Source organism: Lissotriton vulgaris, chromosome 5 (assembly GCF_964263255.1).
Source record: "Lissotriton vulgaris chromosome 5, aLisVul1.2, whole genome shotgun sequence".
Classification (NCBI taxonomy): Eukaryota; Metazoa; Chordata; class Amphibia; order Caudata; family Salamandridae; genus Lissotriton; species Lissotriton vulgaris.
The window spans coordinates 1,049,075,175-1,049,100,391 of record NC_141693.1 but is presented as its reverse complement, the minus strand read 5'-3'; the positions used below and the strand labels follow the sequence as shown (position 1 = coordinate 1,049,100,391).

Sequence of the window (25,217 nt, the reverse complement as noted above, 5' to 3'; positions counted from 1 at the left end):
TGTAAAATTCCCTAACTCTCTCTTTTGTTGTTTAAAATTCTACTCAAGTTCCCTAATAGGAACTGACCGGGATGGATATTGGAGCAATACTGAACTGAGGAAGGAGTTAGAAGGGACTGACTAGTAGGGTTTAGCAAACTACCTTCCTATTCTACATAGATTCACTATTGAAAGATTGCAAAACCAGAAACGAGTATGTTTTATGGTGAAGGTTCACTGATACCTGAAGGATATCTCTGTTGCGGTGGTCATGCCCAATTACTCAAGGAATACTTTTAGTTAAAAGGGTGCAGATTCCTCGCTCATAATTGGTGGTGTGCTGTATCAGAGGACATGCTACTCAACCCACGCAAAGCCAATTGCTAGTGGTGGGCTCTATTGGTGTAAACAAAGCTCTTAAGTGATGTCACTCATTGTAGCCGTTCTTACATAATCCAAAAATCTGGTGAATGGCGTATTATGTTGTTTTTTATGAGCTTCATCCAAAGCATCTACTGCTTTTTCTGTTGTCACTTTCATCTTTTAAGACTGCCAAGAGAAATGAAAAGGAGCAATGTCTACAGTAACAGGCTGTTAATATTGAGTAGGCAACACCAGACAGGTTGCTAGCTGGGGAGATACAGTACTCAGCTGCTCACGCTACTGTGGCTACTCTGAAAGCAGATATGGACAAGGACCTTTAAGAAAATTCTGGAGAGACAGTACAACTCCCTAAGCCTGGATTTAGGTCTGTGGAATAAAATAAACAAGCATTTACAATGCAATGGTCTCGTCTTTGTTAAAGTTAGAGCTATTGGCATTGCTCATGACATTATTTTTGTTTATGTTTTTGTTTTTAAAACCTATAAATAAATAGCATTGTCATTTACAATGGAAATAGGTGAGCATCAGAGAGTAGTAAAGCATTTGCAGTTATTAGTAGTTCGTAGCTCCACGCACAACACAATGGACAGGGTCCCAGCCCCACTGGTGCGCAGCCTGCAGTTATTTCCACAGAGGAGCACCACCAACAACACAGGGGTCCCCGGCATTTCGCCCGACTATTTCCCACTTATGAAAGAAGCCAGGGATAGATTTTCCCTGCTCCCAAAAGCCCAGGGGGTGGACATTAGGCACCGGCACGTGGGAAGGCGGGGGGGCACGCGGTCCATCATTCATTGTGTGCAGCATGAGCCGCAGCGGCGGGGGTCCGTAGGGCCCACCAATGCCGCCTGGGGGCGCCGCTGCTGCTCCGCGGTGCTGGGGGGCAGGAAAGGTGTGAGTGTATGTCGCGGGAGGTGAGGGAGGGAGCGCGGGGCTGGGGGCGGTGGTGGTGGTGCCGGAGGACCATGCGCAAGTACAAGGTGGTGGTGCTGGGCAGCGGCGGTGTGGGCAAGTCCGCGCTGACCGTGCAGTTCGTGACGAGCACCTTCATCGAGAAGTACGACCCTACCATTGAGTGGTGGCGTGGTAATGCCTGTGCGCCAGCTTTGCAAACCCTGTTCTGAGCACTAAGGCGCTCAATAAACATCAAGGTGGAGTGGGGTGTACATGGAGGAACGGGGGCTTTGCAACAGGCATACCTTTCCAGTCTCCAAAATGAGCCGGGAGGCTCCCGACCCTGGGCCTTACCTTCCGCCTCCCAACGGGGGGCATCTAAAAAACAGAACACCTCTGCTGTCTCTACGGGCTCTACAAGACTTCCATGTATGAAGGACTCTAACCCGACTCCAATGAGCAAAGGCTGAGAGAAGCGACCGGAAAGCTGGTTTATGCAGATAGGCAGGCTGAGGCACGGCAATGGCAGGTCTTCCTGTCTGCACTTCTTCGTGAAGCCTGCAATTGGTTTTTAGGGCATTCCCCGCCCCGGAAAAAGCGGCTTAAGCAGCGGGAAGAAACAGTCCCAGTTGCAGTGCCGAAAACAGCCGCCTACCGGCCCGGAAGAGAGGGCCCAGTGGCATGTTTGTGATCTCTTTAGAGTTAACAGTGTCTTTGTGTGCTGGGACCAGGCTACCGGCAACTGAGGTGTGGTGCCGACTTACCTAACGAGGCAGCCAGAGCTTCTGGGACTTCATAACAATGCAGGCAGCGGCGCGTGGATGCCGGAGACTCCCTCACCTCGTAACCTTTCTGTGCTCAGAGAACGACCTAGCAACACGCGCTGGCCATTTGCTCTAAGCCCTGTCCTTTGCAGACTGGGGGGCGTGTTTTTTCTCTCCCCTCTTCTCCATTGGCTGGAATGTAAACAACGGGCGTGTTTTTGACTGTTGTTTTTACATTCCAGCCAATGGAGAAGAATGAGAAAGAACGTTAAAAAACATGCCCCTCAATCCGAAAAAGACGGGGCTTAGAGCGAGAGAATGACATCACTGAGACCTCTTCTCCAATGGCTGGCCGCCGTTTAGGAGGCCAGCCAATGGAGAAGAGGGGCGGGGTTAGACTCTTTAATGTCTACTCAGAGACATTAAATCTCGCCAGCGAGACTGCGCATGTGCACAGCCTACGCTAGCCGAGATCTAAAAATACTTCAAAACAGGAGCCATTAGGTAAAAGAGTAATCAAATCCCTGCTGAGACTGTGACCATGGCTTGTGTAACATACTGTTTGACTGGATTCAAGTAAATTCTGGTGAAAGAACTATTCTTTCCAAACCCATATTGTATGTGAAAATAAAATAAAATGAAAGAATGGGAAAAGCTATCCAAAGTTAAGCTTTTAAAAGACGGGTGTGTGTGTGCCCCATGTATATGATAGATGTAGGGATGCTTGTATAAGCCACTTTCTAGGTCATTTGGCAGTGAATCTGAAAAAAGTGAGGTGCATCTTTTGCCCTTTATATGCTTCTAGTGGTCTGGAGAAAACCAAATGCAAGGAGCGCAACTTGTCCAATAGCTCTCCTTTTTCTACACTTCTGGTGATTGGCCTGCCTGCCATCCTGCTTTTTTCAACTAAAGTTCTGCCCTGTGGCTTGGAACAGCACCTCTTAAAGTCGTATTTTCCCAATGGGATTCACCCCAGTGGCAGTTTTCGGATTGCAGGAAGTTCACCAGGTCTTCCTATACTTCAGCGATTGGCTGATAAAGGCTTCTTCCTGTTGGGCAGCCAAGAGATCAATCAAAGCTGGTCTACAATCTCTCAACAATTTAGGAAATACCCTCAAAGAGCAAAAATTTTCCCTCCTACCATCCAAGATGAGAACATTTCTTGGTCCTATTTTGTAAACCATAGAGGACAAAGCTTATCCAACACGGTAAAGGCACTTCAAACTAATGTTTCTAGCAAACGGGTGACTAAAAAGACAGTCCGCTTCAGTACGCCTCTTCAAATCACTGTTAGACATTACATGTCATAGTGCATTCCTGTTTGTTGCCTTCAAATGAGGCACCTTTAGGAAGAACTACAAACAATGGATGACGTGTTCGACAATATAATTCATATCAGTCCAAGAGTTAATATCTGTTCTTCCATGATGGATTCACAAATCAAATCTTTCATCAGGTTTAATATTCCTACCCCAGATACAGCAGTTCTTATTAACAGATACTTCCCTGGAAGTGTGGGGAGCTCATTTGCAGGACCTGGAGATCAGTGACAAATAGGCAACCGAAAAATTGAGTCTCCATATAAATCTCCTAGAATTATAGAATTAAAAGTTTTAGCACTGAGTCTCTAAGCCTTTCTTCTACAGATAGCTGGTTCTTCAGTCCTACAATGCATGAATAATACTAAAATTCATTATATAAATGAGTTAGGAAGCACAAAATCTCAACAGTTGTCACTGAAAGCTCGAGGAATTTGGGAATGACTGGCAAAACATCATATTGACCTAAAAACAGAACATGTCCCTTGCTCACACAATCATTGGGAGGGCACTTTGAGTAGAATGACAAAGAACTGGCATGAATGGCAAGTCCTCAACACGATCTTCGCTCTTGTAAAGCCTAAGCTCAATCTGTTTGCAACAGAGAATCGGAAATTTAAATTTTGCTCACATTTCCATCAACCACCAAGGTCATGGGGGGAAAGGTTTTTTCGATAACATGGTCAGGGGTTTTTGCTTACTCTCTTCCCTTATACCCATGACCCTAAACAAAATGCCCAGAAAAGGCTCTGAAAACGTATCTAAGGGCTTTAAACTTGTGATTAGCAGTCTGTAGCTAGTGCAGGTGTTTCAAATGAGGTTTGGTTGATTGGCAACGAGAAATTCTCATCATCAGTCTTGCTGCATCATTTTATACCAACTGAAGTCTATGGGTTAGGGAACAAGGAGGCCCAAACAGAGACTATTCGCATAGTTCAATCTAGACGTTACTATCATATGTACCATTGTTTACGCCTATTCTCCGGAACCAAATGTAGGATTTTTTTCAGCGATTTAAGCTGTGCAAAACAAACAGCAGACACCCGTTGGAATTGCAATGAGAGTCGAAAATTACTTCTAAGCTTCTGGCAGTAGAGGAGGGGGAGGAAGGAGGATTAAGTTCCTCTGACCACCACCTACAAGGACCAGGCAGGTACTTTCATTAAAAAAATGTAAATTATTTTTGAATTTAGTTTGAGAAAGTGCTCCTGAAAAGATAATAGGAGCTGAGTGTTGTCAGCATACCACACTACCTTAACATTCCAGAATCAGTGTAGCCAAGAGAACTAGATATATATTGAAAAGGATGGGGGCTCAAAGCAGATTCCTGTGGGACAGCATACTCAAGTGATTTTGGGGGTAGCTGTAAATGGAGTAAGGAGAACAGACTGTGATCTACCCTCGAGAAAAGATTTTAACCATGCAAATGCATGGTCCTGAATGCCTGACAATCTAATTGTATCCAAAATGTAAATGTAAATGTATAGGCATTTATATAGCGCACTACTTACCCGTAGGGTCCCAAGGCGCTTCAACCGCTGCGAAACCCTTCCTGGCTTCCCTGAGAGATGGTCCCTTAATGGGTATCTCTAGGGTGAGACCAGGCATCCCCGGCGGTCTGGTGGGGCCGTTAGTGAGGATGAGGCAAGCTAATGCCCAGAGTTGCCGAGTGTGATCGCTGATCAGAGTGGGCACCGAGGCGAGAGAATTATCGAGTCCGCTGACCCTGGTCCAGAAACCTGCCGCGCCGGGAATCGAACCCTGGTCCCAGGCCGTCCTCTGCTCTCGGGTCTGCCGCCTCTAACCAGTGAGCCACACTACCAAAAGGGTAGAGTGCAAGACTGTGTCGAAGGCGACATATAGGAAAAGCTGGACTTTGATGGTAGACTGCTCCAAGTCTAAATTTTCTTTTACAAATGCTGATTTCCAGAAGAGCATGGTCTGCTTTAGGTTTCTCTAACAGCGGAAGAAAAAAGCCTGTTTTCCAGCCAATGGGAACAACCCTGAATCAAGCGAGTTACTCAAGATGTTATTTAACATAGGACTGATGGTAGAGGAAGCCATCCTTAAAAATTGGGGAGGGCATGGATCCCCGGGTGAACAATATTTGCATTTCACTAGCTCTTTAAGAGCATCATCCTCTGAGATGGAATCGAATTTTAGTAATTGAGGACCCAGATTTGTCTCCAACTCTACCTGAACATTAGAAAGGCACACTGCAAAGAATTTCATGTAAATATTTAGAATTTTCTCATAGAAAAATTAAGATTAGTCGTTACAAAATTCCAAAGAAGGAGTAAGTCTGTTTTTTTGTAGACTCCAGAGATACAAAATAAATGGACAATTTTTGACAATTCTCATGGAATTTATGAGACCATGGAAATTAGGGAAGGCAAATATTCTTTATGGTACTTTCGAATAGGTTTGCGAAATTTTTCATTGTAAATTTATATTTTGCTTTTGCCTCAGGATTTTAAAATGTATTCTGTCTCCATTCAAACCCATTCACGGGTTGCAACTGAAGTTTCTTTCATGAAAAACTGCACTTTTGCTCGCTTTCATTTCAGCTAGGAAAGTTGGTTCATTAACAGGTGTTCACCAAAAGGGAAACTCTGGCCCACATGCATCAAGCATTTTTGGAGTCGCAAGCGGTGCGATTCCTTAAAATCGGCCGTTTGCGATTCCAAAAATGCTTTTTGAGATGCATCAAGCAATTTTAGAAATCGCAACATTTTTGCGATTTCTAAAATTGCGATTGCTTTTAAGAAATTGCAAATTTGCGATTTCTTAAAAGCAATGCATGAATACTTTTTAAATTGCGAATTCGCAATTAGAGGGATAAATTTACCGAGTAGTTGAACTACTCGGTAAATTTGCAAAAAGTGAAAATAACGCTGAAAATGCATTTTTTTAACATTCATGTTACGGACACACATGTCCTTAGGACATGTGTGTGTGCAACATGATGCGAAAACAGCATTTCATGGGTGCAGGGAGGGTTCATTTGAACCCCCCTCACCACCCTTGAAATGCAATCAGGATTTGCGATTTTCAAATTGCGAATTCGCAATTCCCATTCATTCCTATGGGCCTAGGAATGAATGGGAATTGCGAATTCGCAATTTGAAAATCGCATTTTTTATGCGATTCGGTAAAAATAGCTATTTCTACCGAATTGCATAAAAATTTAAAAAATAATCATGCATAGCCTTTTGCGATTTCTAAATTGCGAATCACTATTTATCGCAATTTAGAAATCGCAAAAGACGACATTGATGCATGTGGGCCATAATGTCGGGCCTTCAGGTGTTCCTTCTGAGGTTACCAAAACAAACTGTGTTCATCAGAACAGACAATGCAACTTCTGTGTTTTACCTTGCAAAGCAAGGAGGAACAATGTCCCTTTCACTGTCAGAAGAGTCATCACATTGGAACGTCTTCTAGGATGCCAGAATGACCAGGCAGACACTTTTAGCCGCACCCTCTCCAATTGACATGAGTAAGAAGTCCATGAAAACCAAGTAGAATATGTTTCAAACGGAGGGGCGCCAGCAATAAACCTATTTCCCACCCTGATGAACAATGAATGTGGGTATTACGCCAGCAGGTTCAGTCATCCATGATCCAGGGGCAATTTTCTTTTGATGACCTGGTTAAATATCTCGCGTATGCCTTTCCACCATTTCCCCTTCATTCCTTGGATGCCTATGCAGGTGAAAGCAGATCACCGTTTGTGATCCTGATTGCTCCAGCAAGGGTGCTCAAGTTTTGGAGCAGCTATCAGGCCTAGAAAAATCTACTCTCCCACTTGCAATGGCGAGTCAGATAATGTAAGGTCGAGCTATTTTTTAGCACCTTCTGGTCCGGCGAGTGAACTTAATCTGGAAAGGAACAGGTATTCTGTTCATTCAGAAAGTAAATGAGCAATAAACATGCCTTTAAATCTCGTTTTTCTCTCCACATATTTGCTGTCATTTCAAGGAAAGAGGTAAAATGTCACTTTTTCTTTTTACTCATTGCTGCTTGGAAAATGAATTTTATTTTTCTTTCTCTTACTACAGTTAGAGGTTTTTGTCAATTGAGCTTTCTGACAATCACTCAACATTTAAATAGCTTGTAAATGTATAGTACAAATATTTCAAAATATATCAGATTCCGAAAGCAAATGTTTTTGTAATTGAGAAGTGTGATGCAAACAAAGATTTAAACAGGAGCACAACAAATCCGACCACTTTACTTGATGATGTATAAATGACAAATATTTACAGAAACTTGAGTTTGAGGCAAATGAGCTACAGAATTCATACTTTTGCATAGATCGCCATCTGGTGTTGGGCTCAGATGCTTGCACTTTGTTGTTGTCTTGCAAGAAGTCTTTGTAGTCACGAGATAGGTAACTCTTCCCTTTGACAATAGTACGCATGGACATCGACTCCATCCTTGGATTTTTTTTTCCGCCATCTGGTGTGGTAACTTTAGCGCTCCGGTTCGGTGTCCAGACCTCTTCGACGCGCAAAACATCACAAATCTACTGTATTGTTTCGTTCGCGTGCCTAGACGCGATAACTCAAGAATCCCTCAGTTCTGGTTGTCGACGCTGGCTGCTGGGCCTATTGACGCCATTCGGGCCTTCGGCTAATGGAAAGGACCCCATTTAAAAAATGGCCCCAGTGTGGAGCTTAATTTCCATACAGCGACCATCACAAGGTCTTCAACCTTTGTCTTTCGCCTGAACACGAAGAAAAACATTGCCAAGCCTGCACCTCTTTTCGATCCTAGAAAACTATCCGTGATCGATGATACATCATGGCGCAACGATCGGCACCGGTGCCAGAAGATATCTTCAATGAAGGCCCTGACGTCCCAGAGGCAGAGGATTCAGAGGAGCTCGACAAGGTATCCGAAGCCGATGACGACGACTCAGATGACCACATCACTCCAGGCCAACGAGTGAGTATAACTGCCCCACCCAAAAAAGAAAGCTCCGGTTAAAACTTCGCCTGAAGGCCTTAGTCGAGACCGAAAGAGCACTTGAGAAACCCCATCTCCAGGCCCGGCTCCGAAGACAAAAGAAAAGCCTTCCGGCGGCTTGGGACCGAGCAAGCCGCACAAGCAGGAACAAATCCCACTGTCTCTAAAAAGGCCTCGGCGCCAAGTACTTTGGCACTGAAAAACCAAAAGCCTTCAGAACCGAAGACACCTCAAAAACCTTTGGTTCCGAAAAAGGTTTCAGACTCGACACCGAAGCCGAAGGACATAAAAACCCCTTCAAAGGATCCATTCAAAACTAAACAACGTCCGAAACCAAAAAAAATCGGAGCCGAAAAGCACATACCAACGAGGATGAACTGTTTCTACCAGACCCCATCGATCCGAAATAGAAAACACTGCATGTGGACCCTAAAACAGGCCATATTATCAGAACCCCCTTGAACAAAAGAAAATTCGACACCCCACACATTCCTGAGGTGCCTGTGAAGAAATAAGACTGTGCAACCTCACCATTTAGACCCTCTTCTCCTGTTCTTCCTACTCAGCCTTTCTTGCCTCCAAAGTCTCCTATACTTCCTCCATACTCCCCACCTCAGGATGATGATGATGACCTAGGGGGTGGGGGTGGAAATAATGACCCCTTCAATAATCTTGATGATGACACTGACATACCACACGACACAGGGGATGACTACAGTCACACTGTAGATCCTCCAGACCTTCATGATCCAGAGGCATACCCAACCACCCCAGATGACAACATTGGCTTTAGTCAGCTCACTGATAGGGCTGCCCAATATCATGGCGTGCAAATACATTCTGACTCCACGGGGGGAGCACTTCCTTAGGAGACACTTTTGCACAGTCACAAAGGACAGTACAAACATTACCCATGCTTAAAGGTGTCATTAAACATGCTCCAGACATCTTCAAAGATCCCGTCAGGGCCAGGATTCTCAATCCTCGGATTGATCAAAACAATAAACGATCCCACCTACATTAAAGGTCAACTCCCCTTAGATTCCCTGGTAGTAACCAATGCTAGAAAGAAGGCCAACTCCCAAACCTCCGGTGATGCCCCACCTCCAGACAAAGAGTCAAAACTGCTAGATGCTTCCGGCAAACAAGTTGCCCCCCAAGCAGCTAATCACTGGAGGATAGCTAATGCACAAGCATTACTTGCCAGCTATGATAAGGCTCACTACGATGAGCTTGAGGGCCTAATGCAGCATTTGCCTGACAAATACAAGGCCAAAGACAATGATTTGATTCAGCAGGGCAAGTTAATAACAAACGCATCCATTAAATGTGCCCTTGATGCAGCAGACACTGCATCCAGATCAATCAACACTAGTGTGTTACTGCGAAGACATGCATGGTTGTGTATTTCTGGCTTCAAAGAAGAAGTGTAAACTACTATCCTTAATCAGCCGTTCAATCAGGTACAACTTTTTGGCCCAGCTGTAGACACAACATTAGAGAAAATTAAAAAAGACACTGAGACTGCAAAATCTATGGGTGCATTACAGTCTCCATCTACACGAGGCTCTTTCGTTCCTCCTTTTATAGGGGTGTATCCAAAAACATCAGTACAGATACTATTTCCTCCTCCTACAAAAGTCTCACACAAACATTCCCCAGCAAGGGATATTTCAGAGGTGGGTACAGGGGAAATAACAACAAAGGGAGAGCCCGAGGTAACAATACTTGCACCTCCCCCACTAACAAAAAGTGACTTCCCTCCACTCCCTTCAGACCATTCCACTCAGGTCGGTGGGAGACTCTCACAGTTCCTACCTGTCTGGAATTCCATCACTACAGACAAATGGGTAAGACAAATTATCCAGTATGGTTACTGCCTGGAACTTACTGCAACTCCCCCAACACACCGCCCAAACAGCGTCCAATGTCCACGGAACATCTAACGCTCCTCAAACAGGAAGTTCTCTCACTGATTCAAAAGCATGCAATAGAATCAGTTCCCCTAGAGCATCAAGGGACGGGAGTTTACTCCCTATATTTTCTATCCCCAAAAAAGACGTTACTCTCAGACCAATACTGGACCTCAGACCGCTTAACTTCTACATAGTCAGATCACTTTCATATGATCACTCTTCAACAAGTCCTTCCACTACTTCAACAAGGCGATTTCCTTGCAACATTAGATCTCAAGGACGCCTACTTCCATATTCCCATACACCCTGCTCACAGAAAATATATAAGATTCACAGTGGACGGCCAACACTATCAGTTCAAGGTTCTCCCATTCGGGTTAACCAAAACACTGAGGGTCTTCATAAAGTGTCTTGTGGTGGTAGCTGCCCACTTGTGAAGACAGCAAATCCATGTGTTTCCATACCTGGACGACTGGATGATAAAAGCCAAGTAACCCAGTCAGTGTGTTCATCACACTGCTACACCACTTGGGGTTCACAATCAACCGTGCCAAGTCACATCTACAGCCCTCCTACATATATCCGTATCCAGGGACCACCATAGACGCTTCCAAAGCTCTAGCATACCCCAATCCAGCCAGGATAGCAAGTATGCAAACCCTCATCACAAAATTTCAACCACAAAACTCCCTTCCAGCTCGAGTGTTTATGCAGCTCATAGGAATGATGGCTTCTTGCATTTTCAAAGTACCTCACGCAAGACTTCAAATGCGCCCCTTATAAGAATGCTTAGCACGTCAGTGGAATCAGGCTCAAGGTGAACTTACAGATCTAGTGTTGGTGGACAGCTGCACACATCGCTCTCTGCAGTGGTGGAACACACAAAACCTTTCCAGAAGGCGGCCTTTCCTAGAGCCAATTTCACAGATAGTGCTATCAGCGGACACATCAATCAACGGCTGGGGAGCCCAACTCTTAAACCGTACAATTCAGGGCAAGTGGACCCCCCAACCAAAACTGCTCCACATCAATCACCTAGAATTACTAGCAATATTCCTAGCGTTAAAGTCGTTCCAAGCACATCTTCTCAACAAAACTGTACTAGGCGGCTTGGATAATATGGCAGCAATTTATTACATACAAAAACAAGGAGGAACACACTTGTTGCAGCTGTCTCAGCTAGCACAAAGTATATGGAGATGGGCCATTCCACAAAATATATATCTTCTGGCAGAACATCTTCCAGGAGTGCACAATCAAATTGCGGATCTGCTCAGTCGTCAGACACATCAGATTCACAATTGGGAACTTCATCTTTAAGTTCTTCAACCATTTTTCCACATGTGGGGCCACCCAGACATAGATCTGTTCGCCACACATGCAAACGCAAATTGCCCAACCTTCGACGCCAGGTTTCCACACCTGTTGTCCAAGGGGAATGCGATTTGGATGAACTGGTCAGGCAGATTTGCGTACGCTTTTCCGCCACTCCCACTCATTCCACTCGTAGTACGCAAGCTCGAGCAACAGTCTCTCAAAAGGATCCTAGCTGCTCCCACATGGGCACGGCAACCATGGTTCACAACACTTCTAGAACTCTGTTATTCCACACCAAAAATTACATCTCTCCCCAACACTGCTAACGCAGAACCTTGGAGAGATAAGGCACCCAGATCCAGCACAACTGAATCTAGCGATCTGGCTCCTGAAGTCCTACAGTTTGGTTGCCTTAACCTCCCACCGGACTGTATGAACATTATCAAAGAAGCCAGACGCCCTACTACTAGAGCTTGCTATGCAGCCAAATGGAAACGTTTAGTCATTTACTGCAATCACAACAAAATTGACCCGCTAGATGCTTCAATTCAGAACATCATTTGCTTATTTGCTGCATCTACAAAGATGTAATCTAGCTTACTCATCCATAAGATTACATCTGGCTGCCCTTGCCGCCTACCTCCAAACCGGCAACATTTGTCATTGTAGAGAGTACCTTCTATCAAAGCTTTTATGGAAGGCCTTAAAAGTATAATTCCTCCCACACTGCCACCCTCTCCAGTCTGGAATCCAAAACATTGTACTTACTAGGCTCATGGGTCCTCCATTTGAACCTTTACACAAATGCGAACTGCAGTTTCTTACATGGAAAGTAGCTTTCCTTGTCGCAATCACCTCTCTCAGGAGAGTAAGTGAGATCCAGGCTTTAACCATACAAGACCGATTCTTGCAAATACATCGTCACAAGGTAAAAAGAGCTCTACTTTATTACATTGACAGAACTAAACCTTTTAAAAAGACAAACCAACTGGTTGTAGCCTTCTCTCCGCTGCATGAAGGAAACCCCATGCCTAAAGCTAGAATTGCCTGGTGGATAGTTAAATGCATTCAAATATGCTACCAAAAGGCAAAACGCATATTAACAATTCCCCCTACAGCACACTCGACACGTAAACTAGAGGCATCCATGGCATTCTTAGGGAACATTCCCCTAGAAGACATTTGTAATGCAGCTACATGGTCTACTACACACACCTTCACCAAACACTATTGTGTAGATGTGCAGGCAAAACAACAGGCTTCTGTAGGCCAAGCTGTTCTTAAGACACTTTTCAGAACCACTGCAACAGATACAGTTGACCACCACTAAGGGAGACCATGCTGTATAGTCTATGCAAAAGTAGTAATTCTGCAGCTCTTATGCCTCGAACGGAAAATGCTACTTGCCAGTATGCATCTGTTCTTGACATGTAGAGCTGCAGAATATCATACGCCAACCCGCCTCCCCGGGACCAGTATCTGATCCAGTGTTATCTTACTTAGATGCATTCACTCGGACATCTTTTCTGTTTCCTACAAAACTCCATCATTTCCTATCATGGCGAAAAACAATCTAAGGATGGAGTTGATGCCCATGCGCAATATCGTCCAAGGGAATAGCCACCTATCTCTTGACTATAAACACTTCTTCCAAGACAACAAAGTGCAAGCATCCGAGCCCAACACCAGATGGCGATCTATGCAATAGTATGATATTCTGCATCTCTACATGCTAAGAACAGAACTGCTAAATAGCATTTTCCTTTCCAAACATGATTGTTTGTACCCTTTATAGTTTTGTCAGCAAAACCACGTCAGTGGGAAGTTTTGTAGCCATTTCATTGTAAAATCTGCTGATTGCAACTGACAATGTGCTACCATTTCATGCTTCAGTTATGTATTTATTGAAAGTGATAGGTTTAAACATGATTTGAGAAACAGGCCTTCCCCGCCCCGAGACAATGGTGTAAATGAACTAAGTGGCAAGTTGAGGTCGTTTGTATTCTGTATGTGGCAAATTTTGTATTGTATATGTAGCAAATGTTTAGTCTATTAAATCAAACAAAATAGTTTTTTGTGCAGCAGACCTGCTGAACTCACATATTTAAAGGTGCTTTCATATGTGTTAATGAAGAAAATGGCAGCTCTGTGAATTAAAATATTCGCCCAGGATCACATTATTTGAAACCCGTTTATGGGTCAAGAGCATTTCAGTTAGGTCAAGTAGATTATTTAAGTTATTAGATCTACAGGCCTAGTAAAATTTGTATGATTTTTCCAGGCCTGGATATCTAATGATGCTGTCAGTTTACCCACATGTCAGCTTGAAGAACCGTTCCAGGCTCCTCCCCAAAGGCAAAGGAAAGAACCTCCACCACATTCTCTAGTCACTGAGCCTGACAGCATGGTTCCCAACAGTTACCTGAATATACCTCCATACTGCAGAGACATCTTAGCAAGGCAAACTAAGACTGCCAATCGTAAATGGAAGAGATGCTGCATTTGGTGCAAAAAAGGCCATAACCTAATCTTCATATATTCCATCAAGTGTTGACATATTTGCTCAATCTAGTCAGGAGTACTCTCAAGTACACTTAGGTTGGGTGCACTTGACCATAATTTCTAGGTTCTGGATGATGGAAGACTATTCCTCATCTTTATAGTTAGAGGATTATAAAGCAGCTCATGAAAGGGCCTTTTAGTTGATGTGTCCTCCTGTTCTATGAGAATAGAACACTGTTGAGCCAATTCATGCTACTTCCTTTCAGAACCGTTAACAGATTGCAACAAAAGTTTCTTTTGATGGAAAACTTTCCTTTTACTCGCTTTCTGTTCAGCTCAGATAGTCGGTGTGTTAGCAGGTGTTCACCATAAAGTAACCACCATATGCATCACCACAGACAAGATGATACTGCGGACCAAGCCTTATGCCAAAAGTCCCTCCATACTTTCATGTGAATGAACCTAGTATCCTGCGGTCTTTCTTCTCTAATTTATCTTCTTCTGTGTACATTTCCTTACACTCACTGGATGTCCACAGATGCATCAGTTTTTACCTGGACAAAACTAAGCATTTGTGTTCTGGTCAATTATTTATCTCACTCGGCTGTCCAGGAAGAGGCCTAATGCTATCCTATCAAGGCCTCACATGTTGGCTGTCTACCTGTCTCACTTTGTGAAGCAATAAAGCAAAGTCTCCACTCCAGAGCGAGTAAGCATCCAACAGAAGCATGACCACGAAATCAGCACTCTATGCTGGAGTGTATAGCCACATAGAAAATGGGGCATACCTTCATCAAACATTGCTGCCTGGATGTGAATGCTTCAGCCAACTTTGCAGCAGGATCAGCAGTTCTGCACAACCTGTTTCTGTAAGGTAAGCCTGCTTCCCACTTAATTCAAATGTTCTGTATCACTTGGTTTACTGATTAAAGCATGTAAAAGTATGAAAGATTAAATGTTGGAGAATAATTTAGTTACCTATGTCTTCAATTCTCTAGATTTGATATCTTTAATATGTTCGCGTACAACCCACCATCCTCCCCAGTTAAAGGTTCACTTGTATCCTAGTACCTTCAATTTTGTGCTATTAAACCTGAGCTATGTTGGCCTCTAGGAGAGCTCAGCACTTCCACGTCATGTGCTGAAGTTTGAGTTGTTTCAAATGAGATGGATGTGCAAACACTGGTGTTTAGGCTTATGGCCATTTCAATAGAGTTTAGTGCTATTTAAAGTAATCAGGGAAGCCCAGCCTGAACACAGGGAATCATTCAAGTATGTGAATATATCACTGATGCCAATGCTGTATACCTGGAGTTACAGGTGAGTAATTATTTTCTTCCTCAAGTAAAGTCCATGTTATTTCCCTGTTTAAGTATAGTAATTTATATTTCAAAGTGTCTGTTATACCTTTTTCTCAGTTTAAAACGCTTTATTAATAATGTTATAATGCAAACAACTTCATATCAATAATATCTCATACACATAGGAAAAGATTGCATTAAATAATTAACATCTTATTTTAAGAAGGGCTGTGAAACCATTAAATATAAACTGGATATTTCAATTTAGGCAGTAACTAACAAGTGGTTTTACAAAACATTACCATTTAAAAAAAAAGTTATCCAGTAAAACTGGAAGGAAAGAGAAAACGGTAAATATGTTGTTCATTATGCAAAATGTTATAATTTAGTAAAAGTTAGTAAAATAATATTAATATAATCCCCTTTAAGTAAAATAATAAAACATAATAATAGTTTCTGAGCACTGAAATATAGATACAATGTTAAAGTCACTGAGGGTGTAAGAATCTCATTATTTAATTACTAATATTTGAAATGCCTATTCTGCATTATAAATTTATACAAGAAGAATATCAAGAGGTAACACCGGAAATCCAAAGGATGAAACAGTTACTCTATCTAAGCTGTAACTATAGCAAATACTATTCTAAACTCATTTTCTCTGCGTGAAATATGTTTGATGTATATAATAGTGTTTCTACTCCTCCTCTGCTATCACCTCTAATATAACATTTTAAAAAAATCATGTTTTCTAACTGCCTTTCAACTGGCTATCTAAACTCAGCGAAAAGATTAAAAGCATTTCCCGCCTAGAGCTAGTGCTTTGGCTTAGGGTATCTTTACAGTTTTCCTGTGTTGCCTCCTCTCGTTTGGAACTGGTATGGCTGTCTTGGCTTGTTTGTGAGTGTGTTTTACATAAATTTTAGTTAAGCATTTACCTTTTTGCTCTTATTGACTGACCATTTGTTGTTTAGTTTAATGGTTTATGCATTTCATTGAAAAAAATTCTGGTTTGTCTCTTTGGTCCCTGCCTACATGTGTTAAACATATTCCATTATAAACTGTATTTAAAATGTTGTTGGTCATTTAACTTTTTTTTTATTTAAGTATGTTTTACACAACTGTAAAGATCTGCTGATTTAGTTTTGCTCAAGCTTGATAAGTATCTGTAGATCTAGCATAAAATAATAAAGCATTTTGAAACTAAGTGTGGGGCATATATCTAATCAACCCTTTCACTCTGCAGATTGGCCCAGCACGCTTCAGAGCACCAGAGTTGCTTTTCAGACCAGACATGATTGGAGAAGAGTGTGAGGGAATTCATGAAGTGCTGGTATTCGCAATTCAAAAATCGGACATGGATCTCAGGCGAACATTATTCTCGAACATTGTACTATCAGGAGGCTCAACTCTATTCAAAGGTTTAATTTCTATTAGAACTTAACATTGATGTAGATGCTCTGAATAGATATATACTAAAGTATACAAAACAGTGATAGATGAAATTCTTGAATTCATCTCAGCCACTGATAATTACTTGGGCTGCATCCCAGTCCATCGTTATGTTGCACACAATGCCACCTCATTTTGGAGCCAATGATTGACCCTGCTCCAATGTGAGAAGTTCAGCCTCATCTGCCAGGCCAGGTCCTCCCTGAACCAGAACACAAGCAACCCTGTGCTCACTGTGTTATTGGAACCAAGCTGTACCCGGCTGATGAGCCCTAACTAGAGTGAAACCAGTCCTGAGTTGCTTGTGTTCCGGTTCAGGGACGACCTTGATTGGTAGTTCAGGCTAGATTGTTCTCAGTGGAGCAGGGTCAAGACTGATTTGAAAATGGATGGGTCGATACTGAGGTGGTATTGTCGGCGACATCATAAACAGTGGCTGACATTAATTCAAGCATTCCACCCATCACTTTTTTGCGTACTTTAGTGAAAAGATGTATGGCATTATTGTGTCATTTTTTTCTGTTTCACTGGGTATTTCATCCAGTTTGCAAATATAATATCTTTAAAAATATTACATTTTTGAATTCTGGATGTTGCTAATTCATCACCAAACTCTCACCTCAAAAATAATTGTCTGGTTATGGTAATGCAATTTTTGTTCATATTTTCTGTACTTTAATTATAGGTTTTGGTGATCGACTTTTGAGTGAAGTGAAGAAGCTAGCACCGAAAGATGTTAAAATAAGGGTATGTACCTTACAAAAAGTTGTATTTTCATTTTGAGAATATTTTCATTTCGAGAATTTGAAGATTCAGAGCAAGACGTTGTTTTGACATTGTTCATGCCATCTGCAGTATAATATGCTGTTCTGAAAAGGGCAGGTAACTGGCTATCATTGATAGATTGTTATGAGATACACTTGTTCGTTCCATCAGACTTTTCTTAGAACAATATATAGTGAAGGAGCAATCGATGTTTCATGATAAGTCACAATCACTTATTTATATATTGCTTTGGTGACAATGGGGGGGGGATTTACCTCTAGAGAAATCCAATAAAAAGATTAATGTCCTGGTGATTTCTGCCTAGATTCAGACATAGAATTAATCAGAGTATAGTTGACCTACCATTTAAAGAAACCACTCTTTTTAGATCCCACAAGGCAGAAGATGCAGCATGACATTGGTAATGGCTAAGGCAAATGGAATTCTTTATGGAGTGTGTTTTAGCCATTTACTGACCGAACACCTTAAAAGCATGCAACAACAAGCAAGATACAGATGGAAAGACTGCCTTAAGATGTTTGTCTCTAGCAGGGTAGTGGATAATCACCCCACGGGATGGATGAGTGGTTATTACAGTTCCCTATCCCATGGAAGACCATAACTTAAGTGGGTTGTGAATACTGTCAAATTACAAACACTTTCAAATTTCTCAAAATGCTAAGTTGTCCTAATCATGTAGCTTGAAGGTTCTCCACCATGGGATCTTTACTCATTGTCACAACACCAAATAGATGTGCTATTGTTTTTTTTAAAATACATACACATCTAAAGGGACGGCTTATTTTTTTATCAAGAATGTAGCCACTGAAACTATTGAACTGACCTTGTAGATTCATGAGTCTTCAAACTTCACAAAGCATTTTTTTTATAAAATGAGAAATCCAAGCAAGTGATCAGGTGATTAGCCTATGATTTCATAGATAAAAACTGCATTGTCCGCCCTCCCTGTTTCTGAAGGCACAGTTCAGGCAGATGAAAGGCAGTAGTATTTTTTCTTTACCCTGTGCAGTTTGGATGCTGAACGATTCTTCTCACTCTATTTTTCCTTAAATTTGGATTACCTTAGTTGGGCTTCAGGCAAATTCATTGTAATTCTATTCACTTTATTGAACAGCTGCCATTCAAAGTTAAACAAACCACTATTCCCATTAACCTTAGGAAATAACAATACACAAAAAATAATAGTGTCCATGGATAGATAGTCCTCTTCCAATGCACCAATCACAGGGCTCCTAGGAGTATGTCGTCCTCTGTCCCTCTTCAGTCTCCCTCTTTCGTCGCTCTAAGACAGCCAGCCCGAAATCCTCACGAGTCTTGTTTGTCGGCATCGTCTGCGGGAGCAAAGCACAATGTAAGCGACAGCGATGGCTAAGGTTTAATCCTGCCAGAGAATGAAGACCACAACACATACTCAATGAGCATATCACAGAAACACAAAACAGGAAACCAGTTACTTACCCCATTACGAGGGCGGTAAAGGTAACCACGAAACAGTTACCCTGGGTGGGATAATCCTCGCCTCCGAGTCCTTAATAGAATTGACACTTTTCGTTACGTTAGCTAGGAAATTTTTGATTCTATGTCAGGACTGGAGGTGAGGATTATACTCGTTTAAAGATTGCTCACCACCAAGTGCGCCATTTCCAGCACTGGTTTAAAATAAAACCGCTTAAAGGTGGCGTCGGAAGACCAGTCTGCTGCGTTGAGAATGTCTTCCAGACGAGCTCCCAGGGCAAACGCTTTAGAGGCCATGGCTCCTCTGGCAGAGTGGGCACCAAAAGCCCGCAGATCAATACCGGCCTCTTGCATCACCCAACGAACCCAACGGGCGATCGTGGGGGGCGAGACCACCTTGTAAGGTTTCTTGAGAGCGATAAGCAACTGCCGCTCACCTGGGGGACGGAACTCCTCCGACATTTCCTCATAAGCCTTAAGGCAGGCTACAACGCACAGCTTAGGGGAGTCCAGGAGGCAGGGTACGATATAGAGGTTGTCCCGCACTTCGTCCGCCTCCGGACCGTGAACGTAACCCCGGAGGGAGAAAAGATCCTGCCCGAAACATCCAGGGCTGGAACATCTGAAACACGCCGGCAGGATATGAGGCAGAGGAACATAGTCAGTTTGGCAGATAACTCCTTTCTGGACAGGAGTCTGTTTGGCTGCCCCGACAAAAACAAATTGAGAACCTGATTAACGTCCCACAGTTGTGAGTAGCGAGGTTCAGGAGACAAATCGAGGCGGATGCCCCAAAGGAGGCGACAAACCAAGGGATGCTCACCCACCGGGGAGCCCTCAACCATGGAATGGCCGGCAGAAATGGCAGACCGGAATGCATTAATGTTTCTATAAGCCAAACCTTCCTCCGCCAAGGCAGCCAAGAAATTCAGGTTAGCCGTCACATCTGCTGCCACGGGATTGAAACCCCGTCGAATACACCAGCGAACCCATCGTCTCCATGTGGAGCGATACCGCTTGAATGTACCGTCTACCCAGGCTTGGACATGAATTTCTCAGCTGTTCCTGAAAGGCCTGGGACCGAGCATCGTCCTCTGTAATCCGCCATGCCATCAGCGCCAGGGAGCGATGAGCGGGTGGGGAACCCCGTCGGGACTGAGCAGAAGAGTATGATATCGGGGAATTGGGATTGGAGAATCCCAAGAAAGTTCCAGAAGAACCGGAAACCAGACTTGAGATCTCCAGATTGGCGACATCAGCACTACGTCTGCTCTCTGGTGACAAACCTGGGCCGAGACCCTAGTTAACATTGCGAATGGGGCAAAGGCATCCCCCGTCTCTGTTCTCCAATCCTGCAGGAACACATCAGTTGCAGTCGCCATAGGATCCTGTCTCCAGCTGAAGAACTGTGGAATCTGGAAGTGAAAAGGTCCACCGAGAACAGGACCCAGATGCTCTTAATAAAGTTTCCACAGGCTCACGTCGTGAAAATGGTGCGAGTGGAAATCCGCCACTTGGTTGTCCTGGCCCGGAAGATTCTCCGCAGTCACAGAGACATGATGGTCCAGATAGCACTGCCAGAAGTTTGGTGCCAGGTCCGTCAGAGCTTGTGAACGTGTGCCCCCAAGATGATTGATATACCGGCCGGCCGAAATGTTGTCCATCTTGAGGAGAACACAGGATTGGACCGAATCCTTGGTCCAGCACTTGATTGCAAAAGAGCCCGCTAGGAGCTCCAAACAATTGATGCGCAGCTGCTGCTCCTCAGGAGACCACACACCTCCGGTAGCGAACTCTTCACACTGCGCGCCCCAGCCGGATTGCTGGCATCAGATTCGATAACAAGATCAGGCGCGGAACAGATATCGCTCGCCCATTCCAGGCTTCCATATTGGCAAGCCACCACTGGAGCTCCCCTCTGGCGTCGGCGGAGAGAGGGTTAGCTTCTGAGAGTAGGCGCTGGAGGGCCCTGTAATGTAGAGGGCCTGGAAAGATCACCTGGATGGGGGCAGAAAGGAGCCCCACGATCCGGGCAAGTTGCTGTAGAGACAGACGGGATTGCGCAAGGGCTCTCCTGATCTTGTGATGGATCTTCAGCAGTTTCTGAGATGGAAGGCTGAGGGTGGACTCCACTGAGTCGATTACGAACCCTAAAAACCCCACCTTCTGAGCCGGCACAGGCTCTGAAGGAGGTTGACCGCTGTCTGAAGCTGCAGCGATAAGGCTCGGGGACACTGAGCCATTAACAGGATGCTGTCCAGGTACACAATCAAACGCATACCGGATGCTTGCAGCCGTTCGATCACTGGTCGAAGGACCTTGGTGAAACACCAGGATGCGGAAGAAAGGCCGAAAGGAAGAGTGGTGAACTCGTACACCTTGTTTAGCCAGGGGAACTGCAGGAAACGCCTTTGAGGGGGAAAAATGGGGATCGTAAGGTAGGCATCCTTCAGATCGAGGCACGCCATCCAGTCATTGGTCCTGAGGAGGTCGCGCAGAAGATGGATCCCCTCCATCTTGAAGTGGCGGTATACGAGCCACCATTGAATTCTAGCAGGTTTATGACCGGACGCTGGGTTCTGGCCGCTTTGTCCACTAAGAAGAGGTTGCTGAGGAAACCTCTGGGATGCGGGAGGGACTCCACGATCGCCCCTTTGTCTAAAAGAGAGGAAACCTCTTGGTTGACCAGCACAGTGTCTGAGGCCGAGAAGGATAGAGGGCGCGGGTGCGAGGGCTCCCCGTGAAACTCTATGTGAAACCCCTGGACAGTCTGCAGAACCCAGGCTTCCCTTGTGACAGAAGTCCAGGCCTGGAAAAAATGCGCCGGACGGCCCCCCACTTTTAGAAGGGAAGAAGGGAGAACACTCACCGGAAGTGTTGGAGGCTCCACCGCCTCAGTGTTTTCTTCGACGTCCCCTGGTCAGCTAAAGTTGCTGATTCTGGCCTGGTCCTGATAGTGTCCGTTTCTGGAGCCTTGCCCCCTGCCCCGATTAGGACGGGCCGGACGAGTGGCCCCTGCCTCGTCCGGCCCCCTGGAAAACCCAAAGACGGAAGACCTTGCGGATGGAAGATTGGGCCCTGTCTAAGGACGTAAATGTATTAACAAATCTGCCCAACTCTTTAATAAAGGGCTCTCTGAAGTCGGCCATGTCCCCAAGCTTGAGGTCAACCTTAATGAGTAAGCTCCTGCACCTTTCCGCAGAAATCGCCCAATTGGCGTGCCCCAGGAAACCAGGCAGTCGTCACTCACCTCCAGACTACGGCAGACCTCCTGCATTTGCTTGGGTTATCCAGCAACGTGCCGAAGTCACACTTGAGCCCTTCTCAGAAGCTCCCTTTCATCTTAGCGGTTCTGGATTCGACGCGGTTTCTGGTTTATCCTCCAGAGCAGCGAGTCCAGGATATTCAGGCTATGATTCCACTCTTTTAGCCTCTATCCCGGGTTTCAGTCTGGATGACCCTCCGGCTTCTGGGCCTGATGGCCTCCTGCATCCTGCTGGTGACACATGCAAGGTGGCATATGCGGGCCCTGCAGTGGGACCTGAAGTTCCAGTGGGCACAGCATCAGGGCAACCTGTATGATCAGGTCCAGATCACAGAGGGCGCTGCACGAGGGTTGCAGAGGTGGCTCACGAATCTCGATTGGGTCAGTGGCAGATCCCTCTCCCTTCCCCAACCGGAGCACACAGTGTTGACAGATGCATCCCTCCTGGGTTGGGGAGGCCACATGGGAGAGGCGGATATCAGAGGCCTCTGGTCTCCGGCGGAGTCCCGGCTCCATATCATCCTTCTGGAGTTGCGGGCGATCCGACTTGCACTGAGAGCATTCCTTCCCTCTGTCCGGGGAAGAGTAGTGCAGGTGTTCACGAACAACATCACCGCTATGTGGTATTGCAACAAACATGGCAGGGTGGGGTCTTGGACCCTATGTCAGGAGGCTCTGCGCCTCTGGACATGGCTGGAACGTCACGGCATTACCTTGGTGGCTCAACACCTGGCAGGTTCTCTGAACGCCAGGGCGGACGAACTCTGCCGCCTGTGCATGATGGATCACGAATGGCGTCTGAACTCGGACGTGGCACAAGGTCTCTTTCAGCAGTGGGGAGAGCCTTGGTTAGATTAATTCGCCACCGAAGAGAATGCGCAATGTCATCAGTTCTGCGCGTTGGAATTTCCAAGGCGGCACTCGCTCGGAGACGCTTTTCGTCGCTAGTGGAGCTGCGGTCTGCTGTATGCCTTTTCGCCTGTACCACTTCTGCCCAGAGTGTTGAAGACGATCAGTTGCAACCGGGCCCAAGTGATTCTTGTGGCTCCGGACTGGGCTCGGAGAGTTTGGTATCCCGAGCTACTCAGTATGAGCATCGATCCTGCGATCCGTCTGCCCCTTCGGGAGGATCTTCTGTCGCAGCAGCAGGGGATGGTCCTCCACCCGAACCTTTCCAGCCTACACCTCCATGCTTGGAGATTGAGCGGTGACAGTTGACACCTTTCGATCTTCCTCCCGAAGCCTTGATGTCATTCTGGCAGCCAGGTGTCCCTCACCCAAAACGGTATACGCCTGTAGGGGGAGCAGCAAAGACTGTGGATCCCCTTTCTGCCCCTCATTCAGAGGTTCTTCTGTTCCTTCTCTCTTTGGTCCAGCAGGGCTCTGCTCTTGGCACTATCAAAGGTTATCTTTCGGCCATCTCCACCTTTCTACAGCTTCCAGACCAGCCTTCTCTTTTTAAGTCCCTGGTTGTTAACCGTTTGCCTTAAAGGCATTAGGCATACGTTTCCACCTGTGCCCTTCATAATGCCTCAGTGGGACATGAATCTTGTCTTGACTTTTCTGATGCGTGCTCCCTTTGAGCCCCTTCATAACTGTACTTTACGTCTTCTTACTCTCAAGACGGCTTTCCTGGTAGCTAGCACATCTGCCAGAAGAATGAGTGAGCTCCAGGCACTTTCTTCGAAACCTCCTTTCCTTTCTGTTCATCCGGACAAGGTGGTTTGGAGGACCAGTCCTTCTTTCTTGCCGAAGGTTGTCACGCCCTTCCACATCGGGCAAACCATCACTTTGCCCACCTTCTTCCGCATCCTTCACGGGAAGAGGAGAAGCTCCACCGTATGGACCAAAAAGTGTGCTTGCATTCTATCTCCAGTGTACACAGCAGTTCCGTGTGGATGATCAGCTCTTTGTTGGCTACGTGGGCGCTAAAAAAGGTCGGGCTATGCACAAACGGACCATCTCCCATTGGGTCGTTCTGTGCATCAAAGTATATTACTCCTTGGCCAAGAAGGAGCCTCCGGTGGGGCTGCGTGCCCATTCAACCAGGGCAACTGCAACTACTACTGCCTTGGGACACGGGATATTTGTCAGGCAGCTACGTGGGCCTCGTTGCACACATTTACCAAGCACTACTTCCTTGACAGTCAGGTCCAGAGGGATGGCTTTTTTGGCCATTCTGTGCTCCATGACTTTCTGGTGTAATCCTGTTCGCAGACCCTCCACCGGGGTTGGTATTGCTGGGGTATCTATTCTAAGGTAAGGAATCTATCACTATCTTGTCTCTTTCAGATGTACAAGTTACTAACTTGTGCAACTATATATCTGTAAGCGACATTAGTTAGTGATAGATTGCTTACTGGCCCACCCATCCTCCCCATTCTGCGAACTGATTACTAGGATTAAGGTCATCCCCTTTAGGGCCCTAGTTTTATGCATCAATTGTCAGTATCTTGCATGGCTCTGCGTTTCGGCGTGGAATAGTTGTGTACAGAACTGACGCCAGCGCGCATGGGTGGTGCCTAAGTACTCTCCGTGACGTCATCTCGGCGCCTACGGCGACCGTGACGGACGCGGAGCCGCAGGACACCACCTACTGGCGCTCAGAGGTACTGCTAAGCAGAAAAACTTTCCAGATCCAGTCTGACGCCTGGGGATAATCTAAGGTAAGGAGTCTATCACTAACTAATGTCTCTTACAGATATATTGTTACACAAGTTAGTAACTTGTGCATTTATGCCAGTATCCAGCCGGATAAAGGCATGTTTAATATGCAGATTAGTTTAATAAAATAGAACTGAATTGCGAGTCCAATGACAGTGGGATACAAGCCTGTATCTCCAGACCCACATGAAAAACAGACAAAGGGCAGCCTGCCAAAATGACGTGTCCCAATACAGACTCTGTAGAGA

The 25,217-nt window shown here is 45.1% G+C and overlaps 1 protein-coding gene across 1 annotated transcript in view; it reads left to right on the top strand.

The window, feature by feature from the left end:
- Positions 1 to 25,217, top strand: part of ACTR1A (actin related protein 1A) — a 187,997-nt gene that overhangs the window by 103,209 nt on the left and 59,571 nt on the right. The window contains exons 8-9 of the mRNA XM_086922690.1: positions 16,594 to 16,768; positions 17,485 to 17,546. Of these exons, the coding sequence (XP_086778816.1) occupies positions 16,594 to 16,768; positions 17,485 to 17,546 (237 nt within the window). The remainder of the gene's footprint in view (positions 1 to 16,593; positions 16,769 to 17,484; positions 17,547 to 25,217) is intronic.